The 18,999-nt window shown below is 41.1% G+C and overlaps 1 protein-coding gene across 1 annotated transcript; it reads left to right on the plus strand.

Moving 5' to 3' along the window:
• Positions 1 to 8,764: 8,764 nt before the first annotated feature.
• Positions 8,765 to 17,971, plus strand: LOC118391231 (guanine nucleotide-binding protein G(I)/G(S)/G(T) subunit beta-2). The gene is made up of 10 exons (XM_035782408.2): positions 8,765 to 9,632; positions 13,058 to 13,165; positions 13,466 to 13,504; positions 13,737 to 13,843; positions 13,979 to 14,042; positions 14,448 to 14,610; positions 15,375 to 15,441; positions 15,610 to 15,811; positions 15,996 to 16,212; positions 16,537 to 17,971. The coding sequence occupies exons 2-10, from the start codon at positions 13,109 to 13,111 to the stop codon at positions 16,641 to 16,643; spliced, it is 1,023 nt and encodes a 340-aa protein (XP_035638301.1). The 5' UTR covers positions 8,765 to 9,632; positions 13,058 to 13,108; the 3' UTR covers positions 16,644 to 17,971.
• The last annotated feature ends 1,028 nt before the right edge of the window (positions 17,972 to 18,999 follow it).

Raw genomic sequence — 18,999 nt, forward strand, 5'->3', positions numbered from 1 at the left:
TGGAACAGCCACTTTACAATAGTGCATCTAAATCTTTTAAGGGGGGGGGTGAGAAGGATTACTTTATCCTATCAAGTCAATGTGCGGGGGTACTGGTTAGTCGAGGTAATTTGTACATGTAGTTAGGGGTAAAGTGACTATGCATAGATAATAAACAGTGAGTAGCAGCAGTGTAAAAAACAAACAAATAGTCTGGGTGGCTATTTGATTAATTGGTTTGGGGGTAGAAGCTGTTAAAACCTCTTAGGGCTAGGGGGCAGTGTTCGGAAGTTCGAATTAATGATTTGCCCAAAGTAAACTGCCTATTACTCAGGTCCAGAAGCTAGGATATGCATATAATTGGCAACATCGGATAGAAAACACTCTGAAGTTTCTAGAATTGTTACAGTGATGTCTGTGAGTATAACAGAACTGATATTGCAGGTGAAAACCGAAAGAAAATCCATCTGGAAAATTATTTTTGGAGGTCACAGTCCATTTCAATGCTTGTCTATGGGATATACAAATATATAGCTCCCCGATTGCAGTTCATATGGCTTCCACTAGATGTCAACAGTCTTTAGAAAGGGTTTCAGGTTTGTTTTTTGAAAAATGATTAAGTAGTTGTAGTTTTTCCAAGGTGTCTCTCATTAGAAATGTAGTTTTGTTGCGCGTGAATGAGGTGGACGCTCTTCGATATTTATCTTCCCTATTGAAAATACTATTGTCCGTCTTAAATTTGATTGTTTATTTAGATATTAGAGTACCTGAGTATTAATTAGAAACATCATTTGACTTGTTTGGACAAACTTTACTGGTTACTTTTTGGATTCGTTTGTATGCATTTTGAAAGAGTGGATTACTGAATCAAGCGCGCCAACTAAACTGACATTTTTGGGATATAAAGAAAGAATTTATCGAACAAAATTACCATTTATTGTGTAGCTGGGACCCTTTTTGAAATCTGACAAAGCGGTTGGATTTAGAAGAAAAAGAAACACACACCTATTAAGACGAGGTGCTGGCTAGCGGAGTAGAAACTTGAAAATAAAAGAGAGCCGCACACTCTTGGAGCTCAGATGCAAAAATTGAATACCAACGTTTCGACAGCCAAGCTGTCTTCATCAGGGTCTAATCACAAACACTGCGGGATGACTCGTTTATATAGTGTCAAAAGACACAGGTGTCTGTAATCATGGCCAGGAGTGGCCTAATATCATTGGTTAATAATCAAATATTAAAATGTCATACAAAGAACAGCATACAAACAAATGGATAGCATACGATCATAGATAAATTTGACGATACAAGTTTACACACAATTACAATGGCAAAGTCACAATAATCACAAGAATGGCTTCAGATCAAAGTCTACGTTGAGACCGAAGGGCGCAAGGGTCTTTAAATTAAAGATCCAGGCAGCCTCTCGTTTTAACAATAAATTATCAAGGTCACCCCCTCTCCTAGGGAGGGTGACATGTTCGATGCCAATATAACACAGAGACGAAATCGAGTGGCCTGCCTCCAAGAAGTGGGCCGCAACTGGATAAGTAAAGTTTTTACACCTAATGGTGCTACGATGCTCTGAGATACATACTTTTAATTTGCGCTTTGTTTATCTGACATAATTTTTACCACAAGGACAAGTTATAAGATAAATAACTGCCTTAGTGGAGCACGTAATAACACCTTTTATTGGGATTGATTTCCCTGTTTGTGGGTGTTTGAAGGATCTATAAGTGCCATTGCATTGAGCACAGCCATTACATTTGTAATTTCCATCCAGTAGGGGCGCAAATAGACATTGTTCAGGAATATCTTGGGGTGGTAAATCAGAGTTTACCAATTGGTCTCTGAGATTTTTGCCCCACGACCAAGGGAAGGTCCAAAAACACATTACCGAGACTATCAAAGTATTTTAGGACGTGCCAATGTTTGTGTACAATTCCCTTAATTTGTTCAGAGCACTTTGAATAGCGGGTAGTTAAAACGCAAGAATGCGTCTTTTTGCGAGACTGACCTTGAAAAAGGTCATGTCTCGTTTTGTTTTGAATTTTCTCAATGGCAATATTAATCTGATCATTCTTGTAGCCCCTCTCCTTGAACTTTCTTTGCGTCTCAGCCATCAGAGATCCTCACTGAACTTCTGGAGAGAGTTTGCTGCACTGAAAGTAAAGGGGCTGAATAATTTAGCACGCCCAATTTTTCAGTTTTTGATTTGTTAAAAAAGTTTGAAATATCCAATAAATGTCGTTCCACTTCATGATTGTGTCCCACTTGTTGTTGATTCTTCACAAAAAAATACAGTTTTATATCTTTATGTTTGAAGCCTGAAATGTGGCAAAAGGTCGCAAAGTTCAAGGGGGCCGAATACTTTCGCAAGGCACTGTATATACAGTTGAAGTCAGAAGTTTACATACACCTTAGCCAAATACATTCAAACTCAGTTTTTCTGACATTTAATCCTAGTAAAAATTCCCTGTCTTAGGTCAGTTAGGATCACCACTTTATTTTAAGAATGTGAAATGTCAGAAGAATAGTAGAGATAATGATTTGTTTCCACTTTTATTTATTTCATCACATTCCCAGTGGGTCAGAAATGTACGTACACTCGACTAATATTTGGTAGCATTGCCTTTAAATTGTTTAATTTGGGTCAAACATTTTGGGTAGCCTTCCACAAGCTTCCTACAATAGGTTGGGTGAATTTTGGCCCATTCCTCCTGACAGAGTTGGTGTAACTGAGTCAGGTTTGTAGGCCTCCTTGCTCGCACACACTTTTTCAGTTCTGCCCACAAATGTATAGGATTGAGGTCAGGGCTTTGTGATGGCCACTCCAATACCTTGACTTTGTTGTTCTTAAGCCATTTTCCACAACTTTGGAAGGATGCTTGGGGTCATTGTCCATTTGGAAGACCCATTTCCGACAAAGCTTTAACTTCCTGACTGATGTCTTGAGATGTTGCTTCCATATATCCACATCATTTTCCTACCTCATGATGCCATCTGTTTTGTGAAGTGCACCAGTCCCTCCTGCAGCAAAGCACCCCCACAACATGATGCTGCCACCCACTTGCTTCATGGTTGGGATGGTGTTCTTCGGCTTGCAAGCCTCCCCCTTTTTCCTCTGAAACATAACGATGGTCATTATGGCCAAACAGTTCTATTTTGTTTCATCAGACCATAGGACATGTCTCCAAAAAGTACGATCTTTGTCCCCATGTACAGTTGCAAACCTTAGTCTGGCTTTTTTATGGCTGTTTTGGAGCAGTGGCTTCTTCCTTGCTGAGCGGCCTTTCAGGTCATGTCGATATAGGACTTGTTTTACTGTGGATATAGATACTTTTGTACCTGTTTCCCCCAGCATCTTCACAAGGTTCTTTGCTGTTGTTCTGAGATTAATTTGCACTTTTCGCACCAAAGTACGTTCATCTCTAGGAGACAGAATGCGTCTCCTTCCTGAGCGGTATGGCGGCTGTGTGGTCCCATGGTGTTTATACTTGTGTACTATTGTTTGTACAGATGAACGTGGTACCTTCAGGCATTTGGAAATTGCTCCCAAGGATGAACCAGACTTGTGGAGGTCTACAATTTTTTTCTGAGGCCTTGGCTGATTTCTTTTGATTTCCCCATGGTGTCAAGCAAAGTGGCACTGAGTTTGAAGGTAGGCCTTGAAATACATCCACAGGTACACCTCCAACTGACTCAAATTATGTAAATTAGCCGATCAAAAGCTTCTTAAGCCATGACATCATTTTCTGGAATTTTCCAAGCTGTTTAAAGGCACAGTCAAATTAGTGTATGTAAACTTCTGACCCACTGGAATTGTGATACAGTGAATTATAAGTGAAATAATACGTCTGTAAACAATTTAATTTTTACCTTTATTTAACCAGGCAAGTCAGTTAAGAACATATTCTTATTTTCAATGATGACCTGGGAACAGTGGGTTAACTGCCTGTTCAGGGGCAGAACGACAGATTTGTACCTTGTCAGCTCGGGGGTTTGAACTCGCAACCGTCCAACGCTCTAACCACTAGGCTACGCTGCCGCCCCATTGCTGGAAATATTACTTGTGTCATGCACAAGGTAGATGTCCTAACCGACTTGACAAAACTATAGTTTGTTAACAAGAAATTTGTGGAGTGGTTGAAAAACAAGTTTTAATTACTCCAAATTAAGTGTATGTAACTTCCGACTTCAACTGTAGTTCCTTGTTGTTCCTCTGTAGCGCCTTACGGTCAGATGCCGAGCAGTTGCCATACCATGTCACATACACATGGTTAGCAGATGTTAATGCAAGTGTCGCGAAATGCTTGTGTTTCTAGTTCAACAATTCCCCAACAACTACCTAATACACACAACTCTAAAGGTGTGAATTAGAATGTGTACATGTAAGTTCATGGATGAGCGATGGCTGAGCGGCATTTACAAGGTGCAATAGATGGTCTAACATATAGTATATACATGTGATATGAGTAATGTAAGATATGTAAACATTATTGAAGTGGCATTATTTAGTGTGCATTATATAAAGTGACTAGTGATCCATTTATTAAAGTGGCTAGTGATTGGGTCTCAATGTAGTGATTGAGTCTCAAACTAGACACTAATGCACTTGTCCTCTTGCTCAGTTGTGCACCGGGGCCTCCCACTCCTCTTTGTATTCTGGTCACCTCCCTGACCAAGGCCCTTCTCCCCCAATTGCTCAGTTTGTCCAGGAGGACAGCTCTTGGAAGAGTCTTGGTGGTTCCAAACTTCTTCCATTTAAGAATGATGGATGCCACTGTTCTTGGGGACCTCCAATGCTGCAGAAACGTTTTGGTACTCTTCCCCAGATCTGTGCCTTGACACAATCCTGTCTCAGAGCTCTACGGACAATTCCTTCAACCTTATGGCTTGGTTTTTGCTCTGACATGCACTGTCAACTGTGGGACCTTATATAGACAGGTGTGTGCCTCTCCAAATCATGTCAAATCAATTCAATTTATCAAGTGGTAGAAACATCTCAAGGATGTTTCATTTTTTTATATACATTTGCAAAAATGTTTTCATTATGGGGTATTGTGTGTAGATTGAGGAAAAAATGCATGTAATCAATTTTAGAATAAGGCTGTAACGTAACAAAATATGGAAAATGGAAGGGGTCTGAATACTTTCCGAATGCACTGTATATGGAATTGTTTTAAATTGATTTAGAATTTTAAGACCTCTTGAGGCATAAAATAAATATATACAAAAATGATTTGATACATATTTTGGGTCCGTTACTGCTATTAGCCAAAGCAAACGCATTGAATAACAGATTCTCTACATTGAACAACAGATATCCCCCCAAAACAATCTAAAGGAAGTTTCTATCCTATATCTGATAGATATTAAAAAAAGATCAGGAAACATTTTATTCATTTTTTTACATGTATGTAACCCCTTATTTTTGGCACAAAACAGTCTCCATAAATTTCCATATTTTTTTTGACTGGTACCGGGAGACCTTCAGACAACTGTACGTGTTCGTGAGAGAGTCTCACCTTTACACAGATGGGTCATTTTAGTGTGTAGTAGCCCAAACTGTTCGGCCGCTACAGGCAGAAGTTGGCCGATCGGCTGTACCGACTTCAGACAAGTCCCAAGACGCTTGTGGGGGTCGTAGACTTTAGAGCTGTTATGTAAAATATATATATTTTTAAATGCTTGATTATATACAAAGTTCCATTTCTGAACCATAAATCATCTTTCCTGGTCAATTTCCAAATGTACTGTACTTATGTATTTCTTCTTCTTAGAATTAGTTCTCTCCCCTATAACACGGATGCCACTTCAAGGGGCCAAGGGGTCGAATACAAGTAAGTGAAGCATTATTCATGACAAAATCCATTGGAGGATGTATTCTCTCCTGCGAAGTACTGAATGAATTTCAGAGGTGAAACAAGCCCCTTTTTTGTAATCTTTCTTTCAATTAGGACAAGCATCATATTCCCCAGCATCATATTCACCACAGCAGCATGTGGAGGACAGCCATGTATGTAATTCATTCACTTTTCCCAGATGACTTATCCTATCTGTTCTTTTGTGCACAGTATTTCATTTCAATGTACTGTTTCAAACAGGGCCTACATTGAGACACTTCAACGTGCCAAATGATGGCGGTAGACATGAAGGTGAGAACGTGAAAGAAAACAGAGCCCTTAGGGAAGAAGTTAAGGTGTTAAGGAGTGGGCAATCAGGTGAGAACATAACTTGCATATCTATTTTTGGTGTATAATTGTTTTTAGGGGTGTGACAGTGATTAAGTGCTTATTTTTTTCTATAGGTCCGGGTGGTATCGGACCGATGGGCCAATGAGTCGGTGGGAGATTTGTCCTTGCCTGATGATTTCAATCTCCCGATGGGGGACCGACAAGGACTGGAGTTGCTGGAGACCAGGCTGAGCCAGGACACCGAGCTCCAGGAGAGACTGTGTGCTCAGAAATGTATATAGCCATTGCTTTTTCCAGGAAGGAGCAAGAGACGTTCAACATTGACCCTGTTGTTGCGACCGTTGTCTCGGATTTACATTTACTATGTTTTACTATGTTACTTCTACCCCTAAGTCCAGGTTGGAAATGCACATTTGTGACTGCACTGGGCCATTAAGGGTAGGTTTAGTGTAGCTTAACTTCTTCCAGTGAGAAGTAATTGGTAGCTTGGTAAACTATATTTTCAGAGTAGCTTCACCAGCACTGTTCCTATCCTACTCTTACAGTCCGTGTCCTTAGGAACTGGGCTTCATATTGATGTGACCCAACAACTTCATGGCCATTAGTAGGTGACATTCTCATAAAATAGGAATACATTGCATTTTATGAAAATGATGGTCTCTGTTTTGTTGAATGTTCACTGCCACCCACTGTTTAAGCAAAGAACTGAGCATCGAATCAGCATCAGCCTCTCTTGCTTGCAAATAAAATGGAGAGCGAAATGCACCATTGTGTTTATCTAAAGGTTTAATCAAAGCTTTATGGTGAAAAGATAAGAGCGGTCACCTGGTTTTGGAATTTAATCCAGTTAACAATGCCCTTTTAAGTAAAGCATATTAAATGTGGACTTTGCTCTGATTAGGGGAGACCCTATTGGAACAAAAACATCTGATCATTTATGCTTATGTGTAGTTAAGGAAGAGATTTTTAGTGGCATGTATAATATTTGCATGCATGTGTATTTTCAATCTGTGGATGTATGTCTTCTTGTGTCCATCTCTTTGCTCAAGCCCTTGCTGTTGCTAGGCAACCTATCCTCATTTTACTACAGTCCCTTATGGCCTGCAGAGGGAGAGGGCAGGTGGGATATACCATTGCCTTACTTTGTGTAGGGGAAGGATGCTTGTCCCTGCCTATAATATTGCAGCCTCGCTGTTTCACTTCCTTGGATGTCCAAGCCCTATCACCCCTTTGTCTGACAGAGTGCACTGTAGCCAGATCCAGCGATGGTAGAGTCCACTTTATTCTGTTGAACTTCAAAGTACACCTTTCGACTTTTCCAATGACCTTTTGCAATACACTGACACACAGAGTGTCAACAAGAGCAAATCATGCATTCTCTTTAGATGTGTGTTGATCATTTACCTATCCACAGACTATGGCAGATCCTGACTCCCATTCAACCAAAACCAGTCACTAGATTTCTGGGGTCAGCCTCCCAAATCAGATTATGAGTTAGCTTTTTTGACTGATCGAGGGCCTAGGTAATCCCCCACCCTAGGGTAATTATTATAAATTATCATTAATGGTATGTTTGGTTAAACAATGGTCTGCTCTAGTCAAACCATGGGAATATATTTCTCAGGCCCATATGGCCATTTAGTACCAGCTGCTTGGTTCTGGTTTCGTCCTGTCTTACAAATGCATTAAAATATAAGAATATAATTATTATGTATATATTGTGTGTGTGTGTGTGTTATGTGGGTCTCTAAGTTTAATGACAGTTTAAAAATGCATTAGATATAAGAATAATGATTATGCATATTATGTAGTGTGTGTGTGTGTGTGTGTGTGTGTGTGTGTGTGTGTGTGTGTGTGTGTGTGTGTGTGTGTGTGTGTGTGTGTGTGTGTGTGTGTGTGTGTGTGTGTGTGTGTGTGTGTGTGCACGCACAGGCCTCTGACCTTTTTATCACACTGTAACCTTCACACAATCTTTTGACAGTAAATAAAGACCAAGGTTTTAAAAATCTGGACAGACAGAAGATTTAGAAATGAGCGGATTACTCACTATCATGAATATAAAACCATGGCTTGATAAAAACCCATCTCTCACCAGCCTATGGCCTTGCTCTCTCACACCCACATCTGCTAATTATAAAATAATCCTTAGGTGTATAGCCTACATCTCCTGGGATAATACAGTGCTTCGGAGTAATTAGTCTACTATGAGGAATTAATTACACAAGTAGTTTAATCAAAACGTGAAGGGGACGAAGTAAGAAATCTGCTATGAGTGATGAATTGAGGCCGATTGGAGCCACTTCAACAGTTATTTTTTTTCTAGGTGGGTGGGCTCTTGTAGTAATTTTCCTACATTGGAAGTAGTTAACGCTATAAGTGCACACTGTACTGTGAGATATAGTCGTAGGCCTAATCAATAACTAAGACACGAAAAGGGTTCTCATAAAGGAGACAAATGCGGCCCTGTGATGTTCAAGATCTGCAGTAGATCGAGGACCATCTGAGAGTCATCCCACCCGTAGCCTATCGAGTAGACATCAGAGGGGGGTTCTAAAATGGTACAGTCTCTCCGAAATGGGTGTGGTTGAATCGTGTTTACGAGATCTAATGTTAGCAAGCGCAGACCGGGTGATTTAACCTGAAACTACGTTATTTTATTATAACACTGCAATTTAGAGCTTTGAATACAAAAACACCTCATGAGAATATGCATTAGGCCTATTGCATGTTTAAAAAAAAAAATTGTGTACCAATGGGTGGGTTTCCTGCTCCTCCGGCAAGATAGCCCAGTCGCTTTTAAATTATAATTTACATTTTTCTCTCAAGAGTTTAAGCCTCTGTGTTTGGCAATTTATTTAATAATTCATTTTTTGACGAGGAGGCGACGGTCATTACGAAGCGAGGGAGTGAGGGGAGAGAAGGAGGAGGAAGATATCCGCGAACTAGCAGAGGAGGAAGGAAGCGAGGATCACGAAAACCACAATCAAGAGAAAAACTGAGTCACAAAAAAGCTATTTACTAATTTCATATGGTTCAATGCATTTTCTTTGATGCGTGGACAGATTGCAATTGTGTTCAATCGGCTCCAACAAAGATGTTTTCGAGTTTATGAAGGTCTCGGGCGTAGAAAGGCAAACCATTCTGAAGAGGAAACGGGAACACAACAGCAGAACTCATCTTTTCAAGGGGTCCAGTCAAACGGAGATATGGTGTCTCTGTACTTCGATCTAATATTTATTTGATGTGTAGCCGACATTGGAGATTCACTGAGCAAAAATCTAGAGAAGACAAGGAGCCGAGAGGATATTGAAAATATCTGCATATTTCTGTCCCTATATTGTTTTATTTTCTAAGGAAAAAGGGGCCAATAAACATCCCCAGCCTTTTTGAAACATTAAATCCAGACTGTATTCGAGAAAGACTACCAACCTCATCGGAAACATTACCTAACAGGTAGCCAGCCATCCATTATAAAATGCTGTCAGAATTGTCATGGATGTAAGATGGCTGGATGATGTAGCCTACCAGTGATGGGCCTATTCATGACTAGGCTCATCATTTCGCTGAAATTATATTTCAACTGTATGTTTTGGTAGCCTAAATATAGACATATGGACGAACCTCCCCACTGTACCAAATGTTTTTCTATTTGCATATAGCATAGCTTGCTGTACATTCTTGCGATAACCTATATTAACACAGGCAACCCCGTAAAGTGTTTGCATATTTAGCGGCTTGGAAAAATTACACGGTTGCCAGGGTGTCAGTGCCATTAACAACGAATGCCAGGGGTTTACTGCTATAATCGTGGAATTATGGCCTTAAATTCATCAAGTAGCCTAACAGCTATCTATATCAAGTAGCCTCCATACATTTGTGGGTACTGGGTAGGCTACTGTTGCTTGTAGTGAGGGAGTAGCCTAGCCGTCTGAGCTGCGCCCCAAGGCCGATGTAAGCAACCTATTTGTTGATGAGGGAGGGCTATTCTACAGTGTCTATGCTGCAATTTGACCTTAAAATGGATTTGACATTTTATGCAAGGAATTTATTTAGAATTCTATTATAGAAAATGATGCTGTAATGCACTCAATCCAATAAGGCTAATATAATGTGCTTATTACTTTAGCACTCTTGGTTCGCTGTGAAATGTCAACCGAATAGACCAAGCAGGCTATCGTTTACTGAGCATGAACATAAGGGGTGGGGCCACACTGTATTTTGCATTAATCTTTTCCAAATGAGAAGCAAGTCTTTGACCTATAGTTTAGGTAGCTTCTGTCTGTCAGTTGTCATGGGTAATATATTGTCTTTGACCTATAGTTTAGGTAGCTTCTGTCTGTCAGTTGTCATGGGTAATATATTGTCTTTGACCTATAGTTTAGGTAGCTTCTGTCTGTCAGTTGTCATGGGTAATATATTGTCTTGGAGAAAATGCTTAATAAGCTATTATGGTGACATTGATGGCCACCTATTCAGCACAGGACATGTGCTGAGGTCCACAAACACGTATAGTCAATACGGATCATTTACATCCAGCCCTGCCTTGTGTTTTGCATCATTTTATACATCTTTCAAAATGATTTTACTAGTGGACAAACACTTCTTGAACCAATTCTACCAGAAATGCTCCCTTAAAATGATGTTCTTGAGGGAGGGTTAGGAACTGGAACGTATGTCCAGACAACAACGGAATGGGTTGGTGACTGCCTGGCAAGGTGGATTGCATTGCACATACTGTCCAGAAAGCATTGGGGAAAGGAGGAAACCAAAAAAGGGCCATTTCATGATGTCAGTGGGCGATGGTGTATCATCCCATCCCATGATGCCCAGTCCTCTCCTCACACACCCTGGTATCTGATGGTAATGCACCACCACCAACCCCTCAGTGCTTTATTGGCTAAATGAGCAGCTGTGCCAGGAGACTGGGACCCACCAATTTCCCCCCGGTCGCCTTCCATTAGTGCTGTGTGATCCATCTGGTTGGAGGTTCCCACCGGGAACAATGACCCAGTTAATTTCTCCTCTCCCTAGCCCAGTAGATGGTGATGATGTGGATGTTCCTGTTTGTTTGTGTATGTGGAGTTGGAGGCCTTTAATAACATGGCACATGTGATGTGAGTGTTAGGTAATGTTAACATTGAGGCACTGGGATTAGAGGAAATATGGAAAATGTGAACACTAAATGTGATATTACCTGACACTGCTGCATGGGCAGTGTACCTGTCTGTGAATGCATTTTTATTTTTTTAATATGGGGTTTTTACAAGTACCGGTACACCGCCACCGAAAGAGGTACAGTATCGACAGTGATGCAAATCGAATGTGCAAAGCAGAGTACAATGGTCAGAGGTATTTCATCGGTGTCTTAACGGATTTGAATAGGCCCACAAACTCATGCAAATACTAGTGCCAATTTTTGAGTATGATTTGAATGTGAAACCTCTCTCTCTTCGAATTCCCTGTGCATGTGATCAAAAACACGTCTGTAGTGCTAATCATGTTGATATGGAAGTGTATGGTACAACAAATAGTGTTTTGGTGAATTTAAATAATACAAATAGACCTACCGCCTACCATAGTATTTTCAGTCACATTCAACTGTGATGGTAACAATGGACGTCTAGCGGGGGGAAAATGTAGTCATTTGGAAATGTAGTTTGTGATAATGCTAGTGTCAGCCATTTTCAGTGTATTTCACTAGATGATCGAGATCTTGCTGTAAAATAGTTTTCATTCGTTTTGATACTGCAGCTTGAACAATGACATTTTGTGTCCACTAGAATCGACCATAATCGCAGCAATGTTGAATCATTCATCAGTCCTTGTTAAAACATAGTAATAGCCAGATAATAACATAGTAATTATGCAAATATCCCACTGGCAAATTCCAAATGTAATGATAGCTATGCTAAATAGAGATTCAAAATGTCATTTTTAACATTTTTATTTTATTTATTCAAGTAGGCAAGTCAGTTAAGAACAAATTCTTATTTACAATGGCGGCCTAACCCAGCCAAACCCTAACCCAGACGACGCTGGGCCAATTGTGCGCTGCCCTATGGGATTCCCAATCACATTCTGGTTGTGACCAGGGTCTATAGTGACACCTCTAGCACTGAGATACTGTGACTTAGACCGCTGCGCCACCCGGGAGCCCCCTTTTAGAACACAACACAAACACGCATACATTTTGTTCAATGTGCTTGTAATGAATGATAAATGCCTGCCTGCCTGCAGTAATCCTAATCTTGTTTCTGTGCATTAAGTGGTTCGTGGATACCAGAGAGAGCCCATTAAATGATGAAGCTCTCTCTCAGATTATACCAGATTAGAGATTATTCTCCACAGTTAAACCAGACAAGGCTGTACTAGCATAAATATACAGATTACAGAGCTTTACGTATTTTAGATGTGCTATGTTAGTAAACTGTGCACTTAAAATACTGAATTAAGTATTATTTTATATGCCCAATTTACTCTGATTCTAGCTGCCGCTCTGCAGCCATGTTTGTGATGGTGTTAAACAACTAGCCTCCAGGTGAAATATGCCAAAATGATTAGGATCAGATCAAACCCATTGATCAGGTTGAGACCAGCAGAGGACCACGAGACCTCTGATGTAGTTGGAGTCGATTACTCACCATGATAACACTGCAATCAAATCATGCAATCTGATACGCATGCCATGTACAAACATAGCACATATTACATTACAAGCAGATTGGTTTGTTCTGACGCAGGCACTGTCCATCATTCTAATTGGACATTTCTGCTCTTAGATGGAGTCCTAATTTTGAACTTGATATCTCAGTCTGGGCGATCTACGTGAATGTTTTAAGTTTAAATCATGCTGTTTTTCCATCCTTTGTCCCCACCAGGTGACTGACTGAGTGACAGAGGACTTCGACGAGGCCAGGGACCAATCCAAAATGAGCGAGCTGGAGCAGCTGCGTCAGGAGGCGGAGCAACTTAGGAACCAGATAAGAGTATGTGTGTCAGAGAATGTTACTGATCTGGGCACACATTTACAAAGAGTCCCAAAGGCTAGGCATGCTGATCTAGGATCAGTTTTGCCTTTTCGATTACAGGATATATCCTAGATCAGCAATCCTACTCTGAAACGCTTTATGATCTCAATGAAAGCAGTAAAACCATTGGGTCTAGAGGAGAAGGGGGTTGGTGGAAAAGGGAGTAGGTCTAACACACCATATTGAGAGGTGGGATATTTGCCTGGGTGAGATTGAGAGAGATTGCTGATGCTTGTCTAACCACTCTCTGTCTCTTAGGATGCCAGGAAAGCATGTGGGGACTCAACCCTGACACAGGTATGTATCACAGATACCCACATAAAAGAGAGTATGGCTGTGTTTTGACAACCAGCCCAATTCTCATCTTTTTTTCACTAATTGATATTTTGCCCAATCAGATCAGCTCTGTAAAAGATCTGATGTGAAAAGATCTGATGTGTGAAAAAAGATCAGAATACATTGACACAGTAACCCTGTGATGAACTTGTCTTCTTTACATTGCTTTTCTGTGTGTTTGTGTGTCAACCAGATAACGTCAGGTCTGGATCCCGTGGGGAGGATTCAGATGCGGACGAGGCGCACTCTCCGTGGCCACCTGGCTAAGATCTATGCCATGCACTGGGGCACAGACTCTAGGTGGGTGTAACGTTATGCCAACCCATGAGGGGGCTTCTCCCTCTCTTCACACTCTCTCACTCATATACCACACATGGCGGTACAAGCGGTGCTTTTTTTGATGAGGTATAACACAATGGCTCTTTGTCTCCGCAGGCTCCTGGTCAGCGCCTCTCAAGATGGAAAACTGATCATCTGGGACAGCTACACCACTAACAAGGTGAGACCTGCACCCAAATAACAACATCTCCCCTGGTCTCACCAAGGGGCCTGGAAAGGTTGACTCACTCTCAGCAAACTAGGCAGCCTTCAGGGATTGGAAATGAAATGGGAGCCGACTGTGTGTTTTGACTCATCTCATACTTCTACTTACATCATAACCTACCAGAGTCACTTTGCCATTTAAACATTGTAAATTATATTATGCAATGGCTCCCCCTGAAAAGATTCCACAAATTCAATACAGAGGAAGAACAATGAACTACTATTCTGCTCCTGCTCTGTCTGGATGTGGACTTGGCTCTGGACTCCTGCCTGGCCCCGTTTACGATACTACGCTCTCCTTGTCCATGGCCATGCCTTTATTCTGTGACACACAGTGACCAACTCTTATCCCCCCCTCCAGATGCATGCTATCCCCCTGCGCTCCTCCTGGGTGATGACCTGTGCGTATGCCCCCTCTGGTAACTACGTGGCCTGTGGAGGTCTGGACAACATCTGTTCCATCTACTGCTTGAAGACCCGCGAGGGCAACGTCAGGGTCAGCAGGGAATTACCCGGACACACAGGTGAAGAAGAATTACTACACACAAATACCTATGTGACTAAGCTTGAGTCATTTTGTGTTCATTTTTATTGAGAAATCATGGAAGTGTCTTAGCTAGGTTATGTGAGTTTATTTGATCCTCCCTGATTCTAACTTCCCCAGTGACACTACATATGGTTGTGTATGCAGTTTAGTTGAGTATTCCTACCTGTTCCCTGTCCCACTGGGATCCCCAGGTCCCAAACCCCTAAACAAGGAAGACTTTAATTCACATGGCTAATTAGTCACAGGGCAACACAATTATAACGAGCTGAGACATCAGCCTGAAAACCTAGTGAGTCCCTTAGCTGTGTTACAGCGCTAGCTCACCTGGGGCTTTTAAATTACTCACATTCGGGAGGCCGGGTATTGTTGAAATGAAGTCTTCCTCCTCGATCACACCTACAGCATCATTTCGCAAAATGGTACGCAGCATCATCTGGATATGTGTGCAACAAAAGTTCCAACATTCACGTTCTGCTACCATTTCTGTCAAGCCGTTCTACGCATACAGTCTGACGCACGCACACGCTCAATAAATCCAACGTATGCACAGCACAGAACGCACTGCAACTGCCTCTGCAACTCAATGCTGCAAGGCAAACGCGGCATTCCATTGGAAATGAATGTACTTCTGGTGTACCAAAATGTAATGAAGCTGTTGGTGTGACGGAGGTGTTAGTAGGAGCACCATACATTGATATGGTGTGGTCAGTGTTCTACTAGATGTTTTTATTTGTGCTACAGGTTACCTGTCCTGTTGCCGTTTCATCGATGACAACCAAATCATCACAAGCTCAGGAGACACTACCTGGTGAGTCCTGATGGATCGGTAACCAAGGCTGATGGAGAATGCAAATATAAATATACTACAGTATATTGTCTATACGTAACTAGCTATGAGCTAGCCTAACCTTACACTCAAAATGATCTGATAGCAGTTGTTAAATCCAGTGGGTCGCTCTTCTGTTCTCTTACCCAGTGCACTGTGGGACATCGAGACAAGCCAGCAGACCACGGTGTTTTCGGGCCACAGCGGTGATGTCATGAGCCTGTCCCTGTCTCCAGACTTCCGCACCTTTGTGTCCGGAGCCTGTGACGCCTCCATTAAGCTGTGGGACATCAGGGACAGCATGTGCCGACAGACGTTCACGGGCCATGAGTCTGATATCAACGCAGTCTGTGTGAGTGTGCTGACCTGCTTTCTGGTTCATGTCATGGCAGTAAGCCAGGAAACCATACTCTAAGACATGTCACCTTTCCCAAAGTCCTTCATGTTAGCTGCACTAGCTAATTCTGAGTGTCTAATGTACCTAATGCTAGCTGATATAACCCATGGCTGTCACTCCCTCTCTCTCTCCTCTACAGTTCTTTCCCAACGGCAGCGCCTTTGCCACCGGCTCCGACGACGCCACCTGCAGGCTGTTTGACCTGCGCGCCGACCAGGAGCTCAGCTTGTACTCTCACGATAACATCATCTGTGGCATCACCTCCGTGGCCTTCTCCCGCTCCGGACGGCTGCTGCTGGCCGGCTACGACGACTTCAACTGCAACATCTGGGATGCCATGAAGGGAGATCGAGCAGGTCAGTTGGGTGTGGTGGGGTGGAGTAGGTGGAGTAGGAGCGAGCGGCTGTCATTTAGCTGGCAGCCATTGTTGTATAGTTGTGTCTGGCTATGCATCAGACCCATGACTGAAAACAACTGATCAAAAAGGGAATGTTATATCTTCTGATTTCATTGAGATGTTAGACTTCAATTCACAAGTGTGATCTCAGTCAAATGTAAATCAACCATCAAAGGGGTCCCCGTGTTAACAGTTCAGGGGTATTTCAAGATGGTGGATTGATGAGATAGCTAACCAGGACACCATATGTTAACACTTGTTTGTTTGTCCCTCTCTGTGTCAGGAGTGTTAGCCGGCCATGACAATCGCGTGAGCTGTCTAGGTGTGACTGATGATGGCATGGCGGTGGCCACTGGGTCCTGGGACAGCTTCCTCAAGATCTGGAACTGACAAGTTACCTGAGCCATGCACACACACACATTACACACACACACATAGACACATACATAGACACACACACACATACCCACACGCAAACACAATATTGATCATACAAAGTATTCACATCTCACATTTTGGTACACATAGTTTGCACACTGTATTCACACTGTACGTAAAGATGTACACATACACACATACACATTAAAACATTGTACATAATATATATATATAACGCCAATTAGGTATGAGTTTACACAGACACACAAATGCCACTTGCAATTGTCCATGTTACCAATCACATTGTATGCAGGAAGAGTCCACCAGAATTACAAACAAATGCCCACACTACCCACAACAGATATATAGGTACACAGTACACACACACACAGTTATAGTACATTTGTAATTGGAACTACCATTAAAGACGTGACCAAATTCAATAAAATCCTGATATATGCTAAACTAAAACACGCATTTGAAATGTCACAATTTACCAGATTTTTCAACACAAATTGAAACAAATGTTCACACACACACACACACACACACACACACACACACACACACAAACTTTAAGTGCATGCACACATACATGCGCACACAAACATACAAACAAAAATATATACATGCACACACATCTACAGTACATGTTTATTTCTGAACGAAACTCCAACTCTTGAGCTAATTTGGGGAGACAATTCTGTTTTTCGTTTGTTTACTCTGAAGTCCCAAATATCCTTAAATCTGATTTTCTGTGCTACAGTAGGTTTGTGTGTCTCTGTAACAGGGTGAAAACAGTCACAGTTGAAGGAATAGAGAGTGATGGGCTGGAAAAGCATGGTAATAAGTGAATCCAATAACACTCAAGACACTACAGACAGGGAGATAGAGAGCAGAAAGAATGCCCAACTTTCCAGTGACCCTGTTAAAGGAAAATCAAGATAAACCATCAATTCTTAAAGTTTCTTCTGGCTCAAACAAAATGCTATCATGTAGTTACTGTTTTTATAGATATGTACACCCACATATATAAGTAAATATATGATAGTTTTGATTTTGATGTTTTTGTTGTATTAATTTTTTACGCCTATTTTATTCATGTTTCCCTGTGTGCCTCAGATACACTTTAAGGATAATTAATAGAGAATAATGATGAAATTAAACTAAATGAAATCAATAAAATGAGAGATTCATAAGGTGAGCGAGATTATCAAGAGACAACTCTCAAATAAGCAGGGGGCAATATTCATACTTTGACTTTGTCAATATATTATGTCAACTTTATGATGGTATACATTGTACATACTATTAATAAATACACGTAGCCTCTCTTGCCAGTTTTGGCCAGTTGTGTACTTTTTTAACATTGTAATTTCTGTGTTTAAAACCATGCATGGTAGTTTTCAAGGGAGATATATGGGGATCCTGTTCAGCACACAACTTCAACATAAACACGTGAATTTTACATGCTTTGATGACCCAATTTAACCTTGATGAAACCTACCTGATGTCCAGATTTCTGCTCTTATTTCTCAACACACTACTTACTATAGACTGATTAATGATATAAATAGTTACTGGTCATTTTTAGAATGCTCAGATAATGTATTCATGTTGCGTTCCGATTCTTTACCCTTTTTCCAGAAGTGTGCACCCGTTCCCTCCCCCACATGGGGATTGGATTGGTGCATACCAAGACCAGAGGGAGTTCCCAACAATAGTTTATATATACACTAGATGATAACCTGTTTTGAAGCCACTGTACCTCCATCTTGGCACACCCAACCATTGTAAAACATATTTTGGAAGCTAAAGAAATGCATTTATTTAACGTCTAAATTTGTATTAACAAGTTTATTATATTAGACGCTTTAATGCATACTTATGTGAGCTAAACATACAAATATTCAAATGTTTTCCTTAAAGTATAATTGTTTAAAGTTCTAATGTTACTGTCCCCACTACAACATTATTTAAATACATGTCATTTTGTCCTTGAAACATTTACTTGAAATACTGTAGAATTCCATTCATTAATTTGGACTGCTTCATCCGGAGTGCCAATATGGCCGACCGGTGGCGTCAAAGCATCTCATTCGCCAATACATAGCATCAGCAATCCAGGGTTTATATACATCATTGGTTTCCACCATGTTCTTTAAACCAGTCTATTCCTTTTAATTCCACAAGGTGGAGTATAAATCCACACTTCAGGGAAATGGTTGAATATTGGACAGCAAGCATGATAAATGTGTCTGTTGGAGTGAAGTCCTGCATGATGGTGGTTGGGAACTGGAGGCCATTTATACAACACATGCTTAGCCCATTCTCTCATTGGATTCATTGTTCATCATGCTTTACACCC

This window comes from Oncorhynchus keta, chromosome 12 (assembly GCF_023373465.1).
Source record: "Oncorhynchus keta strain PuntledgeMale-10-30-2019 chromosome 12, Oket_V2, whole genome shotgun sequence".
Lineage (NCBI taxonomy): Eukaryota > Metazoa > Chordata > Actinopteri > Salmoniformes > Salmonidae > Oncorhynchus > Oncorhynchus keta.